Consider the following 25,925-nt stretch of genomic DNA (forward strand, 5'->3'; position numbering starts at 1 on the left):
CTGGGGTGCGGTGGTGCTGCGGGTTTGACCGGGTCCTGCTCTCTGGCGGGTCTGGGGTTCGAGTCCCGCTTGGGGTGCCTTGCGATGGACTGGCATCCCGTCCTGGGTGTGTCCCCTCCCCTCCAGCCTTGCGCCCTGTGTTATCGGGTTAGGCTCCAGCTTGCCGCGACTCTGCTTGGGACAAGCGGCTTCAGCAAGTGTGTGTGTGTGTGTGTGTGTGTGTGTGTATGTATTATTATTATTATTATTATTATTATTATTATTATTTTTATTACTGGACCCAAGATCCAATAAAAGACAGAATTTTCACAGTTCGTGTAATAATTTATAGATAGTAACAAAAATAATTGTATGACAATACTTTGCAGTCGTACTTAAGTCTTTTTATGACAATAATTTACTATATATAGAAATGTGTTGCCTGCAAAAAACTTTCCTATGAGTTTTTTCTTCTTTTTTTTTTCTGAAAGGTCAAAGTGCCTTTAAAATAAAAGCGTAATCATTAATTTACGTTCTGGCTGCAGTGAAAATGCCACATACAAAGAGTCAACATGGCTTTGATTATTAAATTCTACTGTAGATCCATGTGAACCAAACTTTCAAAGATAGTCAATCATCTGAAAGTCAAAATTTTTAAAGCATTACATTTAGTCTTAACTGATTAATTTGTATAACCCTGTGAGCTCTCTGGAACAGCAGCAACATCAGTACCTCTTCTAAACGATATTTTCCATCTTATTTCAGGCAGTATCAGAGCCCAAAGAGGACTCCAGTCAAGGTCCAGAAATCACTGCAGAGCACAGTTCCTGTCCTCTGGGCTCAGATACCATCAGTACAGGGATAATAAAATTAAAGATATGGGTTTATACTGCAGAAAATATGAGATAATTTAATTTAAAGTGCATTCCCCACTAAATATGAAAATGCTATTAAAGCAGAGAAACATTTCAAAATGGTAAGAGATAATTGTACACTGTTTTTCCACCAGATCCCGGTTGAGGCAGACCACACACCAACATGATAGTGTCACCGAAACGGCTTCTGTGATCATTGCTTGGATGAATTATGAGGTATTCGAAACAAGTGAACAAACTGTGTGGAAAAAACTGAAGTGAAATAACTGACATCTTCCTTTAACGCAAATCAGGTGTTCATGGTTATAAATTTTTCATGTGTTGTTCAGAGTCTAAAGAACGCAAAATCTGAAGGAATGTGATGTTCTCCATAATTTTTTTGTCTTACAACAGAGACTTTGTCTACATCCCCACTACCAAATAGCCGTCATTATTGCTGACATATTACAAGCAGAATTTACATGAAAAAAATCTGTGCGCTTCACACATTTTCACGCAATGACTGAAAAAAACACTCGAGGAACCCAATATGTACTACAAAAAGGGCATTAAAATGTTAACTACTGTATGTTTATATATATATTTTTTTTAACCACGAGAAAAAACGATTTCATAGTAAATGATTTTATAAATGATGTAAATGATTTATTCATGAGAAAGGGGTGTTGAGCTGACTCTCGTGCCTCTGGAACTGTTATGTATTTACACAGGATTCAGCAAAACCATCAGAGGGGAACAACATTATGATTTAGTCTCATTAAAACAAATTAACTGCATATACAGATGACATCCTGAGTTTGGCGTCTAATCCGCTGGAAAAAAACTCTCTTCCCATTTGCAGCATCATGAGGTCTTAATTAATAGCTCTGAATTTACCCACTAGATGTCCCTCTGTAATAGTTCAGAAGACACAGAGCTGCCGTGCTTTGGTCCGACTCTAGAGACGAGAACATCTGCAATTACGCTAAGAGGTCTTATTGATTACAATATAAAACAATGTCATTTTGTAATAGATTTGATTCAGGAGAGTAAAGGCAGTTACACGGATCTGCAGACGGGAGTAATGCAGTTCAGATGTACTGCAGGGCCAGACAGAGTGGTGCCACGAGGAGCAGTACAGATTTACAGTTCTGCCATGCAGTGTAATAAAGAGAAGACTGAGGGAGTCTCCTGCCGACCAGGTGTCCGGATGAATCGATGTATCCGTCAGGTATCCGTACGTTATATTGTAACACTGAAGTTACGGCGTCTGGCAGCGGTCAGTAAACAGCACATAGAAAGATGTCAAGTACTTAAAGTATTATAAGTACATATTTGTGAGCGCAAAGGATCCCAGCCTGCACCAAATATAGAGGTTCTAGTGCTATTAATTATTTTATGCATTTTTTTATTTAGTTTTTCTATTTTCTATTGCAGGGGTGCGGACCGGGTCCTACTCTCCGGTGGGTCTGGGGTTCGAGTCCCGCTTGGGGTGCCTTGCGACGGACTGGCGTCCCGTCCTGGGTGTGTTCCCTCCCCCTCCGGCCTTACGCCCTGTGTTGCCGGGTAGGCTCTGGCTCCCCGCGATCCCGTATGGGACAAGCGGTTTGGACAGTGTTTGTGTGTTTGTGTGTGTGTGTATTTTCTATTGGTTTCATAATTCATGGATTACTCCTCATGTTCCACCTGAACAAATTATACTCGATCCCTAATCAATTAGGCTTCCTTCATTAATTCATCCCTATGTTCTTACATAAAGAACAAAAACCGGCACGTAAAATCCTGGGGAAAAGATAATAGGTCGACAATGGGATAAAAACTGAAGGGATATTTACCGGATACCCATCCCGTCCTGGCGTGCCCTACGAACATGGGAGACAGCAAAACACAGGAACAAAATCAGAAACAACAATGATGAATCTGTTCTTCTTGTCCCACCGTGATGACAAAGTCAAGCCATGAACCATGTGCACACGGTTACGGTAATGGTGCACATTGTTTTACCACTACAGACATCACTAGCTACCGCTTCGCCGGTAGTGAAACTGATCATTCTGCAGGCATCGTAACATCGTTTACAAAGCCTGTCGGTCTAGCTCTATGACACAGCAGCGCCATACACGTGTCGGAAGCAATTATTGGGTTACTGGAGTTGGAGTCGGTAAAAAATGTACCGACTCCGGTGTATAAGTCAATCTGCTGTATAAGTCGACCCTCAAAAATGAGAGGTGTAATATAGGTTTAGGTCAATACTTGCCGGATAAGTCGACCATCAAAATAACGTGGAACTTTTGGGGAGTGCTGTGAAGTTGGAGTTGGAGTCGGAAGAAATTTTTGGGTTACTGGAGTTGGAGTCGAAGTCGGTAAAAATGTATCAGCTCCGACTCCGACTAAATGTACCATATATGCCGGCGTATATGCTGAGCCGGCGTATAAGTGGACCCCCAAAAATTAGAGGTGTAATATACATTTAGGCCAATATTTGCCGGATAAGTCGACCCCCAAAATACCGTGAAACTTTCGGGCAGTGCTGTGGAGTCGGAGTCGGAAGCAGTCGTTGGGCTACTGGAATCGGAGTCGAAGGTTTTGTGTACCGACTCCGCAGCCCTCCATGTGGACGACGATGTTTTTCACCGACTTCCAGCATGTGGTAGAAATGTGTTTCAGGTTCAGGGAGAGAGAGAGTACATCTGACTGTGAGGAGCTCAGTGTCACAGAGTAACGTGGAAAATCCAGAAGCCTCACAGCAGGACTGTGGGCAAATGTTTCCACAAAAACCCTTAAGACCACCGCATGAAAATATGGCGGCTCGGGCTGTTAAAGCCATTTATAAAGGTGAGCACGTTGGAAAGAGGACAGGTGAGTTTCCCAACGCACAGGTATAATTTTTGACAGACGTTCGATAGAAGCGAGATGCTGTTCCACACTTTGAACATCTGCAGCAAACATGGTCTCCATTTAGACCCAAGAAAACAAGGGGTGGGATGAAGTCATTAAGAGGATGAGGCAATCTCAAAAAAAGCCCTTTGCAAGAGGCAAACACGAGCGCTCACTATTTATTTAATCTCATATGTTAAGACATCTGCATTGGCAATATGTGGCCCACATTGTTTTCTTCACATTTCCTGCACTGGTTTTCTTTTGCTTGGTTTACATGTTCAAAAGTCTGCCTTGATATTATTTACTTTTTTGTTTCCCTTTTGTGGCCTCCGGAGCAGTAAAGTGGATTAACGATGAACGCAGAATCCAGGAGAGCGGAGGAAATTAAAACGTTGGTCCCCGTACTGTTCGTACCGTTGCTTTGCTTTCTCGTAAGGTTCAGTAAACACTCGAAGTAGGGTAAATCAGTGCAAAATGCAAGTCCCAGCATCTGTTTCCACTGCTTACATTAACATAAAGCAGAGAATTTTGCAAAACTTCTGTTCAAACTGAGGCATCAGCAGAAAACCCGACGTACCATGTCCCGAGTGTCATTTTTCATCTTACCGCTTCAAAATTCAGACAGGAAAAAAAAAACTTGAGTGCGGTGGCTCCAGCAGCTGGACTGAACCAGATCCAACCACAATACACAAGGACTTACGCACTGAAACCTGCAGCGGTTGGACAGCAGAGGTACTTACAGGAGATCCTGAAATATAAACAAAAAAAAAAAAAATGCCATTAATGATTTTATAACTGATTAAAAAACTGCTCTTTTATTGTCTTTCAACTTTTATATTTTAAATGATTTCAAATTTCAAAAGAATATACACACACACACACACATAGAACATATGATGCACCAGAAAGCACTCGCGAGATACTACCAGTCTACAAGTGTTTGTGGTAACAGCAGAGTAACTTTAATTTTATATCTTAAATTGTATACAGAAAGATATATCTGTAATCATACAATAACTCTATAATCCAGTCAAAGCAACTACTTTAATGAGTTACATCATTAGAATAAAGGTTTATTTGTTGAACGCATACTTTATAGCCTGACATAGAGGTCTATATACCATTTAAATCAGTGTCCATGACTGGGGATTGGAGAGCAGGAGGAACTGGGGGGGTAAACTAGCCATTCTGGAACCATGTTTACCCCCAGCTTTCTCCCATGCTTGGTTCCATATAAATGTTTAAACATTCATCAGTGACAAAGTCCAAAATCCACCAGAACACTCCAAATGAGCAGAATCGATCCAAAAGGACACCTCCAGAAGTAACTCGTCGGTTTTTGAAATATTCCTCGTTTCTCGATGCACGATTTCACAGCGCAAACCATGAAAGAGTCCCAATAATGGGAGGGTGTGACAGAGATGCTACGTAATGCTTAATAAGAGCGTTTTTTACCATTTCAAGCATACTGTGTGGCTACGGCTCAAGCAAACCCACGAGCCACAGCAAAAGGGGAAAATGACAAGAGGAGCAGCGTTCTTGTCTCATTGTATTAGAAGCTGACAACAGTGATTTTTTTTTTCTCTTTTTTTGTATTTTTAATGCATTTTCTACACGTGGAAGCAATGGTAGAAAAACATATTTGAGGAACTGTTGTAGATCGGTGTTCCGCAGCTTTAACTGACATCTGTAATCGAGCTTGGAGGATAAATACATCCAATTAAGAACAGCAGCTTTGGGAATTTTTTTTTCTGGCGAACCCATTATCTGTTCGCCGTTCAAAGTGCGGAACTATGCTTTAATCTTCAAGTTTTCTGCATGCGACATTTTTTTACGAGCAACTGACCTGGGCTGAGCGAAAAGGCAGTACTTTCCCACACTGTGTATTTACTTACTTTTGCCAGTTTGCCCTATCTTCGGTAATATATGTACGAGCCGTAATGAAAGTCCCATTCAGTTCTTGACCTACAGCAGCCTCGAGAGGCCTGAGATCTTTGTGATATGACACTAAATGGAAAGCATGAAAAGTCCTTTGACAGCACACTGTGCACTGCCCTGGACAGGATCCTCCTTTACACAAACAACATATAAATCTTATATTTGACAGCGGGACAATCCCGTTTGAGGCCCATTTCTCCATTCCTTACAAACTGCTTGAAAAAGAAGCCTCGGCCAGCGGCCCTCCTGCAGCCTCCTTGTCAGTATTCTGGTAGGAAACAGATCCAGAGTTGGGAACGCCGAGCTCCCAGAATCCCGCTGGGTCAGGAAGTCAGGCCAAGGGGCAGATGGAGGCCAAACTCGGGGCGTGACACATATGCGGGTATGGAGGGGAAATTCAGTGGACGGAGTCCATGACCTTATAAATTCCTGATTCATTATGCAAAACCAGTGAAACTGGGGCAAAGAGTCATGCCTTCCCCTTTCCGCATCTTTGGCGCCAACTGCACGCAGGATCCAGATGAATGGAATGGAATGGATTTCCTATGGGTTGGAAAATGGACATGGATAACAGAGGGTGTCTGGACGTTTCAATGAGATCCCCTTGGTTTCTTTGACAGAATCTCTCCAAAGAGGTGCACGTGTGTTGATGGGCAGCGATGACCAAAGACCGTGAGTACGGCGACAGCGGAACGGTGAGTCGCTCCGGAAACCAGGGCTGCGGCGTCGGTACGCAAAACCTTCGACTCCGACTCCAGTAACCGAATAATTGCGTCCGACTCCACGACTCCGACTCCGCGGCACTGCCCAAAATTTGCACATTATTCTGAGGGTTGACTTATCCGGCAAATACAGGCCTAAACCTATATTACACCTCTAATTTTTGGGGGTTGATTTATAAGCCGGATCGACTTATACGCCGGTAAATACGATACATTTAGTGGGAGTTGGTACATTTTTACCGACTTTGACTCCAGTAACCCAATAATTGCTTCCGACTCCGACTCCACAGCACTGCCGGAAACAACACCGCACAACATGCCAACAGCCAGCGTCTGTTATTGGTCTGCTACAATGGGGGACATGTATCCTGGTCTCGGCAAAAAAGGGGTCAAAGCATGTGCAAAATGCAGCATTTACAGACTGCAATGTGGGCTTGATCATGCAAATGATCCGTCCGTCTCGTGCGGACAGCTGAGGGACGTACGGCTGAGTTTCCCACATTGGCGAGGAAATACGTTACAGAGCGGCGGTGTTGTGGGGTGTGGGGGCCCGAAGGAGTCGAGGGATACGAAACACCTGACTACCTTTCCTGATGTCTAGACCCATGGAAATGCCTTAATGCCAAAACCATACAGTTGCCTTCCCATCATGCACTGCACTGATCTACACTGTATTTTACAGGTCAGTGCCCTAGCGGGGTCATCAAGGGTTAGGTTTTACAGTAAGAGCTTGGCATGTTGGACGTTAGCTATGCATCACTGTTAATAACGTCTCTTTTTTGTTTCCTACTTTGTTAACATTGTGACGAAAAAGGAGTTTGCAGTGCAACTGAATCCAGTTTTCAGGAAAAAGGAAACAATATTCATCAGTTTAATATTATTACGTTTATTTCTCTAGCTGATGCTTTTCTCCAAAAAGACTTTTAATGTTAAGCCACTTACAATTATTTACCCATTTATAAAATTGGATAGTTTTACTGGTGCAATTGAGGGTAAGTACCTTGCTCAAGGGTATTGCAATAAGAGGGGGAATCAAACCCATAACCACACACACTTTCCAAACTGCTTGTCCCATACAGGGTCACGGGGAACCGGAGCCTACCCAGCAACACAGGGCGTAAGGCGACACACCCAGGACGGGACACCAGTCCGTCGCAAGGCACCCCAAGCGGGACTCGAACGCCAGACCCACTGGAGAGCAGGACCCGGTCCAACCCACTGCGCCACCGCACCCCCCTCAAACCCATAACCTTTGGAGCCAAAGGCAGCAGCGCTAACCACTACACTACCAGCTGTCCGCATTATGCTCTTGTTATTATATTCATCAGCCACCGGCTTCATTCCTGTAGTAAACCTTTTAACTCCGGAACATGTTTATTATAGCGCTTGTGTTAATGTAAGCATAGAGTCCAACGCTGGCTCAATAACCCTTTAAGTCCGTCATATTTATTTCCCGAGCAAAAAAAACACAAGGGGTAAAATCGAGTGTTTTTACATAAGAAGCAAATTTATGCATTTATTGACAGATACAAGTTTTTCGAGCAAAATTCTCATTTCAAGAGTGAAAGTCCACTCAAGACTTTTCTGGTGCATCATTTTGAAGACAAAAGAGACCTCAGACAAACACCGGAGCAGATGATCTCGAAAGATTGACTTCATTGCCAAAATCATAATAATTGAATTTATAAATCATCAGAATAATAATTCATTGGCAATAATAATAATAATAATAATAATAATAATAATTTGATAATAGCTAATATTGTAGTTGTTGTGGATGTAATATTAGCTATTATCAAATTATTATTATTATTATTATTATTATTATTATTATTATTATTACTGCTGCAACTACTGCAGTACTATTACCACTGTAAATAATTGTCTAAAAGAATTTAAATTAACATGGATATATGATACTCAGTCATAATTATTACTGAAACAATTGTTGCTTGTCTCAAAGTGCACTTGAGCTGCTGTTGCAGTAACACTAGGAGTAAATCTTATTAAAACAACACGACACATCTGCTCTCCTGCAGATCTCACAGTGAAATTGACAGTAAAAGTGTAAACATGATTAAAACTGTCAGGTTTCCCGTTACTTGTTCTACACTTAACCTTCTCCGAAGCTTTTTAACGACGTCCAAATATCGTGTCAGACATGGAGGAGATATGGAGGACTTACCGGCTTCTCCTTTTCTTCCTCTTTTTCCCGGTGGCCCTAAAGGAAGGGAGGAGATCATATTTATTCAAGTTGTCAATTTGGCACATTTAATGAGCTTGTGCTGGTAATCTTCTCAGAATGTAGGCATATACACACACACACACACACCATCTGAAACCACGTGTCCCATGCAGGGTTGCAGGGAGCCAGGGCCTAACCTGGCAGCACAGGGCATAAGACTGGAGGGGGAGGGGACACACCCAGGATTGGACACCAGTCTATCACAAGGGACCCCAAGCGGGACTCGAACCCCAGACCCACTGGAAAACAGGAGCCAGTCAAACTCACTGCAACACCATGCCCCCACCCCTTGTAGGTCTACAGTAGTATTGAAAATACACCTGCTTGTGGTATAAGTACATGTACCTACTCCAGGTGATCTCATATATGGAACATATATTAATGCTTTTCATGTTTAAGTATTTCTTCACCTGGCTTTCTTCCATAAGTGTGAAGAGTGGAATTGCTCCAGGCTGAGATGGTTATAATAGATGTGGATTATGGACACCGGTAATAAATGGATCTGCTGCCTGACACCTACAGGACCCACTTGTCTCGGTTTCTCCTGTCTGTTCAACACAATTGCACCACATTATCAATTTAAAAATTATACTCTTACAAATCCTATATGAAACTACTCACATAACCCATAATAGCTAAACTGTGGTATTGGACCGAACTTGGAGACCCGTATGTCCGCAACTAGATCTCTCCGGAAGCTGATGAAATGCAGTTTTGTTTTCTTTGCATTGCAGGACACTTTGGACAAACAGGTGGGGGCGGACAGCGAGTAGGGCTGCTGTCCCACAGCACATGGGTGGTGTCAGAGGATGTGGGTTCGATCCCCCCTAAGTCTGTGTGGAGTTTGCATGTCCTCCCCATGTCTGTGTGGGTTTCCTCTGGGTGCTCTGGTTTCCTCCCACACTCCACAGACATGCTGTTCAAGTTCACAGAGTGTGTGTGTGTTGCATTGATGTATGGATGAGTGACCCAGTGTAAGTAGTGTATCTAGCAGTGTAAGGCACTGTGGTGAATAAGGTGTGTGGGCTCATAACACTACATAGAGTTCACTGGAAGTTGCTTTGGAGAAAAGTGTTTGCTATGTAAATGTGTTAGTGCTAAATGAATAAATGTAATGATAGACAGCATAGAATCAAGCAACTGTGGCCTGAAACAGCTGTTCCCCATTTTCATTACAGGGAGCTACAGTCACAGGGTACCTGAACCCCTCCCCAGTACGCCCTCCATTAAGGAGAAATGAAGATGTGATCTCCAGCTCCCAGAGGCGGCTCTGTTTACATGCGACATGCTCTCCCCACCGAGAGGATCCTCTGGAACGCAGCACTGAAAAGGACAGTTTTAGTGATTGTGCCCAACCTTCCTTCTGAAACACAAAGGACCAGGGGGATAAAAATTACTTTTTGTGCTTCATTTTAGTGTAAGGGCAGCTGCTAGTGTTGTGGTTAGGGTTGCTGCCTTAGGACACACAGGTTGTAGGTTTGAATCCCACCTCCAGTTGTAGCACCCTTGAGCAAGGTACTCACCCTAAAATGGGTAAATAATTGTAAGTACCTTGTAAGCTCCTTTGGAGGAAAAACATCAGCTAAATGTGGGAGGAAAAAATCAAACTGCAAGTCACATGGTGTGATCTGCTGGGACTGAAGAGCTCAGCTGACCTGGATGATACTCCATCTGACCTCACAAAGCACTTGATAAGAGAGGAAACATGCCTGCTGTGGTGTGTGAGAAAGCTCCCTCTGGGCCTGGATGCTGAAATAGACCCTCCTGGTGTGTGACAGATATGATCTGATGAGCACATGTCCTCTCACCACAGGAAACACAAACCAGGCTGTGATGCTCAGACAAATGCATCCTCCTTGATGGTCCCTCTGCTGCGCTCATGAGAGGAAGACTCTTCTGTCGGCATTTCATCATGAGCCCTAATCCTGGACCAATGCTCAGGAGACTTCTGACCGCTTAGCCCCACAGAACTGTTGTCTGGCTGCACTCAAACATTTGTTTGGTACTATAACAAGGTATATGGTATTACAACAGTATTTCACTTACATTTTGTGCTCCTACCTTGGCAAATTCCTGAAAAATGTACAATTAAGACCTACGAGTAAGTGTACCGGGGTGTGTTTCCCACACACATTGCAGTTAAACAGACCAACAAATAAAGTCAAATTATTTTCATAATTTATTATATTAATGTAATAATTCTTTTGGGAAAACAGAGCCCTTGACTGTGAGGGATTCAAAACGTCTGTTTTGTTATTACATCCCAAGTATAGCTGCTGCATTTCTTTAGTGCGTTCCACCTCGACCTTCATTGGGTCACGCTAACCCTCTTTCCAAAACAGTTACTGTACAAAAACTCACATTTTTTGCATTATGACCTGTAAACCTGTTTGTGTTTCTATTTATTGTACATTTTATTGTACATTTCTATTTATTGTTTTTTGTTTAGTGCTTAGTTATTGTGAATTGGACTGTAGCAGTAATAGTATATGCTGTATATGCTGTGCTGTCCTGTATGTCACACCGCGGTCCAGGAGAAACACTATTTCACTCCGATGTATCTTCTAAACATACTGCGGAAGTGAAAATAAAGTTGATTCTGACTTTATTTTAACTGCATATCATATGAAAATAGCACAACAGCTGCTACGGACGTCCAGAAGATGGGAGAGAAACTTTGACAAGGAGCAAGCGAATGAATCCAGTATGACTGCAGCATCCGAGGAAGTCCGATGTCCAAAACAACCGCATGAACCATAAGTACATGGATTAATTCTGTATTTTATGAGGTGGCCTGACAGACGAGAATAGCGAAAACAGGCAACACAGGAAGCAGGAACCGCTGCTTCTCACCATGAGACGAACGTCAAGCCAGGATTCCCCGGGCCCAGTTTCGCTGTCGATGCGTCTGAGGTTCTGCGTCCCGGTAAAACGCAGGCAGAAGCTGCAGCGCCTCCTATCACACGTGCATAAATAATGTCTGCCACCGCACGCCTTAAACAATTCCTGATCTACATCCCTCTTGGCACACGAAAGGACAAGTCCAGAAACGCAAGCCAATATTAAGATCTCTTCTGCACAGCCTGCTGTGCTGCTGTTGGGGTCCCTTCGAGGAAGCGCCCAGGGAGGAACCCATGTGTGCGTCACATGTTACATCCCCAGCAGTCCACGGGACTCCCTGAAATCACAGCATATAATCAATACAGAGCACGAAACTCATGCCATATATTTAGGATCCGCACTGTATTAATGTACAACTCACTGGACGTGACACTTTGCAAACAATGGAAAAAATAGACACAAATATGCTACGTTTATTTATTTATTCAGCAGATGCTTTTCTTCAAAGCAACTTCCAATGAACTCTATGTAGTGTTATGAGCCCACACACCTTATTCACCGCAGTGACGTACACTGCTAGATACACTACTTACACTGGAACACACTCTCTCTGTCACTCACACGCTATGCGGGAACCTGAACAACATGTCTTTGGACTGTGGGAGGAAACCAGAGCACCCAGAGGAAACCCACACAGACACCATGCAAACTCCACACAGACTGAGTAGGGATCAAACCCACATCCTCCTGCACCACCCAGACCCTGTGAGACAGCAGCACTACTCACTGTGCCACCAGCGCTACAGAACAAGTATAAAACCTTATCTCTTTCATTCCATAACAATGAAAAGCAGCACCGCGAGGAGGAGAAACAGAAACATAATATCGTCATGTAGTAAATTTTAGCGATTTTATGCTATTAAATATTTACAACATGGTTTTTTGTGAATATTTTCCCTTTTACTCATTAATAAAAATCAAAGGTTAACATTCAAATATGAAATTGCCTATGTATAAATTACAGTCAAACTACATTCAACGTGGGCACGTAAACGGCCCGGTAGCCAGAGCTGAGTTTCCTCAACTGGAGAAAACTTTCAGCGAAATGAATTAATGTAAAAGTCTATATACAATGTCTGTGGATGAAAAGACCTGATTATCTGCTACACTCCAACCAGACGGCTACGCACCTCCACATCTTCCCACTTGGTGGTCCCACGTATGAAAGATAAAGCACGGAGCTTCTGGTTCTGGCTTGTGATGGAACGACCTCCCCCTCTCACTCAAAACTGCTGAATCCATGTCCACATTTAAAAAGCGTCTGAAAACTCACCTTTTCCAGACTGACTTTACCCATCATCTCTTAAGTTCATGTAAGACTGTAAATGTTCATGCTCTATAACTTTAAGAGCATCCCCGGATAAACCTTTACACAGCTACTGCTGTAATGTAACATAAATGTTTATATGTATCTCAGAAAAAATATTACTAGGAAGGTGATCAGGAATCGTCAATATTCGGATAAAGTTTTATGCAGCTACTCGTGTGATGAACGTTGGTTCATATGGTGGAAAGAAACAAACGAACTGCACTGAAGAATCACACGTCTGCATCTAAGTGTCTCTTCCTGCTCATGTAATGAACACATTGTATTTTCTATGAGATGTTCGTCGCTTTGGAGAAAAGTGTATGATAAATTATTACATGTCAATGTAGGTGTCTATAGGCTGGGCATGGGCATGGGCGTGGGCGTGGGGGCGTGGCTGGCTTGGCCAGGTCCTGCTCTCTGGTGGGTCTGGGGTTCGAGTTCTGCTTGGGGTGCCTTGTGATGGACTGGTGTCCCATCCTGCGTGTCCCCCCTCCCCCTCCAGCCGTATGCCCTGTGTTACCGGGTTAGGCTCTGGCTTGCCGTGACCCCGCATGGGACGAACGGTTTCAGATAATGTGTGTGTGTGTAGGCTGGATCAGTACTTAAAATGTTTGAATGTCCTGCAGCTTAAAGCTCCGTCAAAATACATGAAACTTCTGCACATGAGCTTCACTTTCCTTTCTTCGTTTTCCTGCAGGCCAGTCACTCTGGTCAGATATGACCATGTGTTTGTGACTTTGGTTGCGTGGTTGCGACTTTGGTTGCGTGCCTGTTTCCCTTCAGTAGGTTACCAAAGGGTTATCCCTCACAACAAAGAGCAGATGATTCCACTAATAGTTCCCAGACCCTGTCCTTGTCTCTAGAAATGTCATACGTGTTGCAAAGATACTGTAAATCTTACACAAAGAACGCTTTTGATTTCGTTCAGCCACGATGCAAAGCACAGCCACACTGGAATCTCATGCTCAGGTCACAGACATGGAGAGGATTCTTGAGGTCCATCTCCATCAGCATCCTCCTCAGAGTCTGATCTGATTTGAGGTGCCATATTTCTCCTCGCTTTGCTGCCTTTTGCAATCTCATATTGTCAACTCAAGAATTCATCTCCTTAAGTTAAACCTAGCATGTAAGAGCACTTTGAGTAACGGCCAGTTCTTAGCAAATAGACATCCACACATGTGGTGAACACCAAGGAACTCGTATCATGCTAGAGTGTCTGGAAATTTACTCGCAGGGTTCAGTAATGGCTTTGGGCAAATTTCTTGAGGTTGGCCTGGCTCTATGTATCCTTTCAGAGCACAGTTTGTGCAGCTCAGTACTTTACCATGCTGAGCAATTCGCCACACTCCATAATGCTGTATTTCATCCTTTTCCAGGTAGAATGATTTCTGTTGCATCCTTCACACTGGTCCCAGACACTTGTTGACACCATGCCACAAGAAATCCCACAACCTACCGACATTATGTTAGAGTCTGGATTTTTGATGCGACTTCTCTCTGTTTACCACCATACTGAAGTTCAGATTCATAATTCAAAGGTAAATTGCCTTAGACATTTAAAAAGGTACATATTTTTCATATTACTCATGTTTGGAAATTGTATGTCTGAAAAAGCAGCTTTCTTCAGTTTCTCTCTCTTCTGATAAGTTTCTAATTATGTGTTTTGTTTAGACAATCAGTGTCAAGGCAGACTTCCATGCATTCATACCAATGGTCTGATTTACTTTCACAACGTCAGAATTAATCTTCTCTTCCATGACATTTCTAAAGAGTCATGTAAAGTATGAAACAAATCACTGAACCCAACAATGGACCAGTTAACTCAAAACAGCACAAATCTTAATGGCTTCATTGTGAAACATCTAAAACTGTTCATGGATAGATTTATTCTTTTAGAATATACAATATAATTGTAGTATAAACAGGGAAGGTCGAGAGTCCTGCTGGAGAAAGACATGTCCTTCAAATAAAAATTCACCCAGTTACACAGCCTTATGAATCACCTCACATTTTTCAGTGAATTACCAGGAATGGAACATGGAATGAAAATGGTCTTCAGATATAGCCAGAAAGGCAAGAACAATCAATAAACACCACCGTCCCTACATGTAGTACGCATTGTACAGCACTTTTGTAGAGTGTCACCAATCTGGACTTAAATTCTGGTCTATGGTGTGTTTGTGGACCCTGGAACATTTCCAGTCCTTTGCTTTCCAGTGGTTGAGACCTTTCCAGTTCTTTCCAAAAATATACTAAGACAAGTCACGACCAATGCGACATGTTACATCAGCTGGGGCGCTTGCTGATGGCAAGGTCAGAAATCCGCATAACAACAATGAAGGCAAGGAGCCATCCTGTCCGATGTCAAAGGTGCAGACTGGTGGTGACAGTATCATGGTGTGGGGAAGTTTTCCTGGCAGACATTCGATTTTCAGTGCCAAGTGAGCACTGTTTGCATGCCAAAAAGTGCCGAGACATTGTTGCCGACCACCTGCATCCCTTTCTGGTCAATCTAGCCTTTCTCACGCTGATACTTCAGCATGATACTGTGCCATGTCACAAAGCACACATCATCTCAGGATGGCTCTACAAAATGCCACTGTGTCCTAGCTTTACTCTAATGCTCTGCATAGTGCCCACCTCTCTGGCCAACAGGACATTTTTGGGATGCGGTGGAACATAGTGTTAGGAGAATGAATGTAGTTCCAAAAAAATCTGCAGAAAATGTCAAGATGTCAAGTGAAGGGGTCAAGCGAGGATGGACTAAGAACCTTGTAGAATGTGTCCAGCACCTTGTTGCTGAATTCCTGAGGCAAAAGAGGCTCCCACCCAGTACTAGCTACTATAGGTGTATCTAATAACATGTATTTAGTGAGGAGTCCCCAACACCAAAAGAGCCTTAGCCGCATAATTCACACCCAACTTCTCACAATAAAACTCTGAGGCAGAAAGCAGCAAAACTCTTAACATCTAATACATGATAATGGAGCAAGTGACAATTCCTTTTTTATCTGAACTTGTTCCTATTCTAATCCCTGCCTCTTGTCATTGAGATGTGTCCATTTTGTGTTATTTTATACCTTTCTCAATGTTCATTCTCAAAGGATTCAAGGTCTTCATACAATTTCAGATTCTGCAGACTTATGACCTCCTCAAAGAAGCTAAATAAAAGGAAGGAAATATAAAGAGCACTGTGATTATTTAGTGCTTTACAATGAAATCCTCAAGACAAATACAGAGGTGAACATATGCACATGTGAAACACTACTGTCACCATGTCATCACCAAGAAGAAGCAAAGGCTGATGAGGTAAAGAAACTGGGTTTGCAGTCCAGACTTCAGCCTCCACTCAAAGCCACTGTCAAAAAGCAACTGGGGTCAGTGCTACTGTTGGTTTCTTCCAAAGAGTAGCGCTGTGGAGCAATATTGGTTCAAGCAACGCCTTGATGACCTTGGCCTCAGCTAGAAACAACATATTGAACACCGAAAAGAGAAGCCTGATGGAAGGTGATTGCTTCCAGACGGCTCACCAAGGTTGAAAGGGATGACTAAGTGGTGAAGCAAAGAGGTTGAAGTAAGTAAAAACAGTGTCAGAAGCAATATCCAGATTCTAATTACATACAGGCAGTTCGTATGACTGTACGTCCTTCACGAGGCTTTTTCATTAGGCAACATTTTATTTATTTCATGCCTTACTGGGCACACATGGCAACTAATTTTAAATTTCATTCACAGCCAAGCATAAAGCGATTGCTTCAATGTGCAGCCTCTTAGAGGTCTGATGAGCATCACAAACACAGAAGATGCTGGATTTCAGCTGTAGCTACACGGAAGGAGTGGAACTTCTATTACAAGTCACTCAAAATTTTCGTCTGGGGTAAAATTAGTGGAAGAATGCAGTACGAGACCATAGTAAAGACCACTGAAAAGCCACAGACCTCAGGATATTTAGCACAAGCATTTCAGGTTGTATCAGAGTTGCATTGCTTGAAATCATGCATTTTAAACAATAAAGATTTTTAATAACATTAAAGGTAACTTTTATACCACATCTGTGTCCCTTCAGGCTGACATGTGTCATGAACCCACTGCCCTTTATTTCACCATTCATTTCTGTCTCATTATTTTTTCTTTCCTTGTTTTAGTTTCCTTTTTTTGTTAATAATGTCATCTATTTATTTATTTTAATTTCCAGCAATATTCCACCTTGTTTTAATACAGCAAATATGGAATGGACTGTTTTTTTTTTTTTAAAAATCAAATTTATTTAATTCAATGAAATAAATTTAAATTAATTTATTTCAATTTAGGGGGGTGCAGTGGCTTTGACCGGGTCCTGCTCTCCGCTGGGTCTGGGGTTCAAGTCCTGGTTGGGGTGCCTTGTGATGGACTGGCATCCCGTCCTCGGTGTGTCCCCTCCCCCTCCAGCCATGCGCCCTGTGTTGCCGGGTTAGACTCCGGTTTGCTGCGATCCCACTTGGATCAAGCGGTTTCAGACAATGTGTGTGTGTATTTTATTTAAATGCGAAAAAACAATGCTTATATTTTTCTTTTTATAAAAACATTTACATTTTACTCATTTAGCAGACATTTTTCTCCAAAGCAACGTACATCTCGGAGGATCAGCATAAGGAGAGATCTGGATGCAGACGCGTGATTCTTAAGAACAGTCAATATGGTGAACCATACGAACCTGTGTACATCACACGAGTAGCTGCAGAAAGGTTTATCCAGTATTCAACAATTTCTAAGCACAAAATTATTAAACACAAACATGTACACATTTATTATGGAACTAACAGATCGGGGAGAAGTAAGTCCAAAAAGTGAGTAAAATGTACATGTAGAAAGGGATTCAGCAGTTCTGAGTGACAGGGGGTGTCATTCCACCATCTCGTAGCCATGTGGCATGACCTCCCCCGTCACTCGTAACCGAAAAGCTTTGTTTTTTTTGATTTTGGACCTCTTGTGCGTGGGACCACCAAGCAGGTAGAGGTGGAGGAACATAGCTTAGTCTGGTTGGGGTGTAGCAGGTGATCAGACTATTGACCGTGACACACTTTCTTACTTCACACAATGCTTTGTGGCTTCCTGGTTACACATGAAACAACACTGCAAGTCCATAAGAGATGGGACTGCATGTGAGGGTCACAGCAGGTTGTCACACGCAGCACATTCTGACACTGCACAGATGAATCTTCTCGCCGGAATGATGAAGCGAAGCAGAGATGCTTTCGGAGCAGCTTCTCCTTCAACTGGCCCAAGCAACACGTTAAGAGCGCGGCCAGATGTTTACGTGTTGGGGCCCAGTGTTTGAGCTTCACTTACGGGGAATGATGGGTAGAGGTGCTGAATCTGGCAGCATCAGGTAACTGCAAACAGTCTCGGGAGCAATATGCACAGTGCCTCTATTTATAAGAGCAGAACACCCTTAAAGCTACACGACGGACCTGTTTATTATTGAAAACAAGCCGCACCGTCTCGACACGAACGATCTCGCACAGCTGTGCGGAATTATCTCATATGAGGCACCAAATCCAAGATTTATTTCACGAAGGGCTTCGGTAAAACCTTCTCAGCCAGTAACACCTGTTAAGTCCAGCTGGATTCGCTACCGCGATCCATTCGGAAGCCGCATTTTCAAGTGAGCCATGCGGTTCTGCGTTTATTACAGTCGTTCATGTCGGTCTATTTCAACTCCCCAGGTGAGCACTTGCTTACAGTGTCACTGCCCTCACGTGGAAAACAAATGTCTTCCAATGACAGTTATTATCACTGCTTTCCGTTGTCATTGATTCTGGATCTTTCAACCTACAGTCTTGTAAACAAAATCTTCTCACACCTTATGACGGCAATGTGGTCCTGAAAAAGACTTCATTTAGGAGGATAAGAATTTATTGCCCTTGGTTTAAATGGTTGATATATCACATTATCCCATTAAATTGGACACCAATAACTTTAATAATTAAAATTAACTTTAATAATGCAACATTAGAAGGCAGTTACCCCTCATTAATCCTGTTCTTTAATACTCATTCCCATCATTAAGTCATTAGTACTCTGTTTTTTTGTCCATCTGAACTCCTTCAACTATTGCAAACAGAACATACTGTATGATACTTAGTGTTTATGTATTATCGGGTTTATGGCTTATGTGGGAAGCACTGCGGCACAGCAAGCAGCGCTGCTGCCTCACAGCACCTGGGTGGTGTGAAAGGACATGGGTTTGATTCCTGCTCAGTCTGTGTGGAGTTTGCATGTTCTCACCGTATCTGTGTGGGTTTCCTCTGGGTGCTCTGGTTTCCTCCCATACTCCAAAGACTTGCTGTTTATGTTGCCCCATAGTGTGTGAGTAACAGAGAGAGTGTGTGTGTCACCGCGGTGAATAAGGTGTGTGGGCTGATCACACTACAGAGAGTTCATTGGAAGTTGTTTTAGAGAAAGGTGTCTGCTAAATAAGTAAATGTATTATTTTCATTGTTAATTAAAAAAGTAAAATGGAGCAGGAAAGACAAGAGAAATGTATGAAAACTATGCAAATGTGTGTGATTGGACATGGGTTCGATCCCCACTCAGACTGTGGAGTGTGTTTATGTTGGTTCCTCCCCGAATAACATGATTGGTGACACTAAATACCCCGTAGTGTGAGTGTGTGTCATACGGTTCTGTTGTATATAATGGGAGACTGTAGGGGGTTTAGCCCCATGTATCTAAAACCATACATCACCTTGATAAAAGTGTCACCTAAATACTAGTCAATAATAATTGTCCTCATTTTAGAGGAAAGCGTTAATGTCTCGGCTCTCAGCTGCCGAAAACGCGAGGCAATGCCTCGGAAGCTGAAATTGGGATATTAAACGAAGCTCCTTGCGAAGATACATTCCCATAACACAAGGGGTATCTCAGGGTATGACTGTGTCTAAAGGTCTTACCTTTAAGAAGTGTCATCTTGAGATCTTATTTGTAGCATTACCACCACGGCAGAAAAATACAGAAAAGTAAAAGTGAAAATACAGCTGAAAATTTCACAAAAATTTCATCTAAAAAGTAAGTGATGCTTCTCATTGGCCAGAAATACGGCCCTTAAAAGAGCTCATCTCAGAGTTCCAGGAGTGACGCCATATTCCGGAACAGTCTGTCGAGAGGAATTCTCTCAGTTGACCATAACTTTTTTTTTTATCAACCGAAATGTCAGAATCGTCAGCCTTCAGTTCACAGTTGCACATGTCTGCTCAATAAAATCACAGAGGGATGTATTAAATCACAGAGACAGCTGGCAGTGCATGAGAGAGCTGTCTGTCCACTTGCTGCCGAAGAACTGAAGGCACTTTGATGGAGAGACGACATTCTGTGCCATAAAACCACTCTGGCTGAAATCTCACTTTGTTATTTTGGCGCTGCAAACGTTCCACTGCAGATTTGTGTGAAAGATATACATATTTTATAATGCATATTTTATTTAATATTTAAATTAAAGAAAATACAAATATTCAATTGCACCACAGTGATATTGGTGGGGTATATATATTTAGTTAAATATTTAATTAATTTAACTGCATTGTTTTACTTATTTAATATAATAATATTTTAAAGTATCTTTGTATATTTTATACACACACACACACACACACACATACTGAGGATATGTTACAGGTCTCCAAGTCAAGACTGAATGTTTTACATACCAGTGAGAATAAAAGCCTTCGGATCTCTCCGCTTAAATATTTATTACAACATTTTGTTATAAATTTTATAGCAAAACATACAACAGCACAAGCCTGGGTAGAGATCAACTTCAAGTTGTTTTTATTGTCATTCCTCTATATGGCTTGTATAGAGTGGAACGAAATGTCATTTCTCCGGAGACCGTGGTGCAACACAGCGTATTTGCCTTTGCACTCAGGGTTTGTGCCCCAGCTGCTGCTGTATGATTCTCAAGCATGGAACTTAGTGTAAATTGTAGGGAAAAAACCCTATAAATTAGTAAACAGTCATAAGCAGTTTAGTACAGAAGCCAAACATTGTTTGTCATTGTTGGTTTAGTATCAGCTAAATAATAAAAGCAGTAAACTTTAATGTCTACAAAAAAATGTACCCCACCAATATCACTGTGGTGCAAATTACTCAAGATACTCTTCCCTTCATAGGCTAAATCAAGCGGTAAAAGTAAATACAGACAGTCCTCGACTTATGTAAATAGACCGTTCTTCAAGCCCTTACGGAATTCAAAAGTTGCTTATGTCGGATTCCCCCTCCTCCCCCACCATTCAACATCATCACGTGCTCCTTCGTACGTTCAGCATCCTTCGCTGTCGTATTTTAGTCGATACGGCTAAATCCGGTTCCCGCCTATAGACCGTAATCTTTGTCCGCCGTCATATTTCCTTATTATTCTCAATTTCATCTCCAAATCGATTGCTGTACACTTACAAGATGCTTCTCGTTTTCCTTCGAGTGCACGTTCACCACCAGGTTTTGTGAATAATGAAAAGGGTAAAAAATATGGGAAAAAAGCACTACGCTAACAAGAGGAGATTTCAGATGTTTTGCATAAATTAAAAGCGCTATCCGTAGTTAATGTGTATGCCGGGAATTTGTTCCGTCGAATTTACGTAAGTAGAGGGGTGTCTGTACTTTCACATTTGTGGCTATAAAAAGGTTTAAGAAGGAATTTACATTTACATTTATTCGCTTATCAGACACTTTTCTCCAGAGCGACTTCCACTGAGCTCTATGTAGTGTTATCAGCCCACACACCTTATTCACCGCGGTGACTTACACTGCTAGTTACACTACTCACAATGGGTCACTCATCCATACATCAGTGGAACACACACACACACTCTCTCTCTGTCACTCGCACACTGTGGGTGAACCTGAACAGCATGTCTTTGGAGTGTGGGAGGAAACCAGAGCACCCAGAGGAAACCCACGCAGACACGGGGAGAACATGCAAACTCCACACAGACTGAGTGGGGATCAAACCCATGTCTTCTCGCACCACCCAGGCACTGAGAGACAGCAGCGCTACTCGCTGTGGCACCAAACCGCCCGTTTGCCACGAACTTGAATTTGCTGAATTTGCCATGTCGTGCAACTGGTGCGACTGTCCGTTCGGCAAAGGGAACGTGAGACGACCTCAGTAGGATAATCAATTAATACTTCAAAACACGAGAGATCCAGTGACACAAACTGTAAACAAGACAGAACTCTCAGATTGCATTTCCTTTCCATCGGGTTTCCGTTTAAAACATACAGTCTATACAGTAAATTCAAATTATAAGCAAAAGTTCAAAGAGGAACTTTTAACTCTTATTTTTAGAGCAAAAGGGAATAAATTGACTGATAAGAAGTCAAAAGTATTAAGAAGTGACTTTTTGATGATAAATGGACAACAAATTCCAAACAATCCCTTTGGCGCACCCTTAAGAAATCCGTGTTATTAAAAACACGGTAAATGGAAAACTAATACCTCATGATGTTTCCTACATTTGGAAAGGGTGTTTATTCGGCCTAGATGCCAAAATAAACAAGATCCCCGCCACTGACTTTATCTGCGAGGCTTCAGCGTTGAAAGGTGTTTACATGAAGACGTTTATTTCTTAGAAAAAGAATCACTTTGTCCATGACAGCAGAACTGCTTTCTATCTCGAATCTCCCCGATGTTCTCACTCCACGGGAGACATTCGCCACACGGTGAAAATGTACTTTTTGCAACTGATCTACCGTTCACACTGTTACGCACAACACGAGCACACCTGCTGTTTCGGCTGTCAACCAGGCATCGGCCAAACCGAATTCTCCAGAACACGCGGGGCTTCGGCCCAAGAGACGTGGAGTTGAACCCCCCGCCCGAAGGCATGGCTCGCGTTACGTTTATTCATTTAGCTCACAGTTTTCTGCAAAGCAACTCACAACGTTGAGCTGTTTACAGTTTTTTACCCATTTATACAGCTGGGTTCTTTTACTGGAGCACTTTAGGGTAAGTACCTTTCTCAAGGGTACTACAGCTGGAAGTGGGATTCAAACCTGTGACCACCGGGTCTAAGGGCAGTAGCGTTGGCAGTTATCTTACCAGCGGCCCCCAGCACTCATGGGAATGGGGTCTATTAAAAATACTCTGCTAATTTTAAGAAGGTGGAATACACTTCTAAAGACTGAAATATAGTGCAAACAAACACCAAAAGTATAATTAATATAACAAAACCGAAGGGAAAATGTGAAAAAAATTGATGTAATAAAATTTCTGTTACACTGTGTTATGCATAAGCAAAATAAAACAAAACAAATGATTCTAGAGTACAGTCCATGTTTGACATAACACGGTATAAACCAGTGTACATTACATAAGTTGCTGCATGCAGGCTTTTCCATAAACAAACTAATTGTTATTAAAAACGATTAGACACGTTTATCAAGCACTGGCGAGATCGGGGAGAAGCGAGTCCGAAAGAGGCGAGTTCCGAGACCCTCCCGGAATGTTGAGAGGGATTCAGCAGTTCCGAGTGACACGGGGAGGTCATTCCACCACATCGGAGCCAGAACCGAAAACCTTTGTGCCTTTTGAAGTTAGACTGCAAACCAAGTTACTTTTAGCCAATTCAGGAATGAGTTCAAACTGTGTAAAACATTGTCAGCCTGTAGTCAGCACTCAACACGCTCATCGGAATCATTTATCACCGGTCATTTCAATAACATCGGTACAATTCATACGAAGAAAAATCCAGATAAACCGTTAAACAGGTTTACAGAGAATTATACCTGTGGTTTAACACCTATATGGCAAATGTCTGGAAAACTTTACATAACCCAACATTTAATGAAAAGCTCCATATGCAGTGTGTGTAGAGGGAATAAATGTTACCTGTAAATTAGCTGATTGGCTGATTAGCTGTTCATTACAAGGAATGAGAAAAGGAATATTTGGGAAATATTCTCGCTTTTCATTCATCACGTTTATTTACACTGGAGAATCACACACACACACACACACACACACACACACACACACACACACTTTCAGAACCGCTCGTCCCTCACGGGGAACCGGAGCCTACCCGGTAACACAGGGCGTAAGGCCGGAGGGGGAGGGGACACACCCAGGACGGGACGCCAGTCCGTCGCAAGGCACCCCAAGCGGGACTCGAACCGCAGACCCACGGAAGAGCAGGACCCGGTCCAACCCACTGTGCCACCGCGCCCCCTACTGGAGAATCACACATTCCATTATCAACATCTACCGAGGTCGACTTCAGCTACGAGCGGAGTACATCTGTTCATTTAACCAGCACTTTCTCCAAAGCAACTTATGATGTTGAGCTTCTTACAATTATTTACCCATTGATACAGCTGGGTAATTTAGGGTCGATACTTTGCCTCTAAGGTACTGCAGCTGGGACTTGAACCTACAACCTTGGGGCTCAAAAGGAGCAGCTTGAACCGCTACAATACCAGCTGTCCTTAGATGCACCACACAAAGCTGCTCCGAGTCCATAAAATAGAAAAGGGCGGCTGACGAGTCGATAAAGACTCCAGATTCGCTTTCCAGAGGGGAGGTCAGCCGACCTCCTCCGGCAACCGCGCGCAGCCGCTCCGAAGCGCGAGGCGCCACGAAACCGAGGGGGTCAACGGCAGAGCTTTCAATAGCCATCTTTGCCTTTACCCCCAGTCCTTCGGCAGCGTGTGTGCGAAGCCCCTGCAATCAGTTGGAATCAGAAGCGGCCGAACACCCTTTAAAAAAGCCAACGCTCGAGAGCCACCACCGGGGGGTCCCGACCTCTTAATTTTTTCCAGAGATTTACCATCACCGTGACACCAATATCATTTAATACTGTCTCACAGCACGCAGATCCACTGGGAAACTCACTATATATAATTAGAGTGCAATAGACAACCTGTTGATAAAACAGAGGACTGCAACAGCTGCTCTGCACAAACAAAAAAAAGAAAAAGGAAAGAGCATAGCACGCAACGCGCAGCATTCGATAGCGTGACCCAGCGCCACCGCGTTACTTTTCCGCACCAGGGACAGGGCGCCGCCTCCGCACGCCCGTCCGAGCGCCGGTCACGAAGGCCCGCGTCCGAACTTCCCCGGAAGGAAGTGTCCCTTTTTAAAGGGACGAGGTGCCGCGGGAAGGTCGCCCCAGTGCAGGGTTTGCCAGCAGTGTGGGGGCAACCTTGAGAGCTGAGCGGTAACAGCCCCTTCCCCAGCGCTGTCTGAAACAAGAGCGACGGAGCGATTTAGGGCACTCCTCTCCGAAAAGAAAGGAAAACTCGCGTCAGTCGTTTTTCGAGACAAAACCAGCCGATGGGGACGAGCTCCGTCAAACGTGGAAAGCGGAGTGTCGGAAACGACCCGTCTCTTTGCATCGCCGTGGCCACCTGGGGAAGGTCAGCCACGGTCGTACCTCGATGCTCCCATCGATACGCTGTTACAGAAGCAGTGCCAGACAGAACCCCCGACCCCCCCCCCATTTTACCACCGTTGACTTCAAACTCAAGTGTCCAACATGGTCCACAGTGAATTCGCTGCAGAACAAGAGAGGATTTTTGCCCAACGTCCAACAACACGTCGAGCATAATGTTGTGGGAAAGAGGGAGAAGGGTGCATCTTTTTGTGAAAAACAAAAAACTTTCCATCATTAAAAAAAAAAAAAAAGAAAAAAAAAAAACCTGTGGTCTTCGCGTGGTGGAAATTCTCCCCATAAAAAGCCGGACTGACAAAAACGTCTAAATCCCACCAAGTCAAATATGCCGGGTGTTCCCGTCTTCTCGCACTTCATCGGCGTTGACTTGCGTGTTTCGTACATTAGTCATAACCATACCAGTGTATTTCACAAAGCTCCTTACTCGGCATCATTTTGGATACATTTTAAATGGCACGCTGGGAATTCACTGCCTGCCTGCTTAAGTTTACACGCACCTGGGACTGTGACGACTCCCGGAATCCGAAGAAAACATTTCGGCCTCTGAGACATTTTGCGGCTCACGTCACAGCTGTGTTACACGTGCTGACGATCGAAACCCTTCAAAAGAGTAAAAATGCAGTAATACCATTTTCAATGGAGCAAAAGACAGGCAGCAATCCTCCCGGGGTG

The 25,925-nt window shown here is 43.1% G+C and overlaps 1 protein-coding gene across 1 annotated transcript in view; it reads right to left on the reverse strand.

The window, feature by feature from the left end:
• LOC114910419 (uncharacterized) overlaps window positions 1-25,925 on the reverse strand; it is a 58,057-nt gene that overhangs the window by 10,776 nt on the left and 21,356 nt on the right. Inside the window, exons 3-6 of the mRNA XM_029251118.1 lie at window positions 9,917-9,981; window positions 8,559-8,594; window positions 4,454-4,461; window positions 2,669-2,695 (exon numbers count right to left, since the gene is read on the reverse strand). Of these exons, the coding sequence (XP_029106951.1) occupies window positions 2,669-2,695; window positions 4,454-4,461; window positions 8,559-8,594; window positions 9,917-9,981 (136 nt within the window). The remainder of the gene's footprint in view (window positions 1-2,668; window positions 2,696-4,453; window positions 4,462-8,558; window positions 8,595-9,916; window positions 9,982-25,925) is intronic.

This window comes from Scleropages formosus, chromosome 4 (assembly GCF_900964775.1).
Source record: "Scleropages formosus chromosome 4, fSclFor1.1, whole genome shotgun sequence".
NCBI classification, from domain to species: Eukaryota; Metazoa; Chordata; class Actinopteri; order Osteoglossiformes; family Osteoglossidae; genus Scleropages; species Scleropages formosus.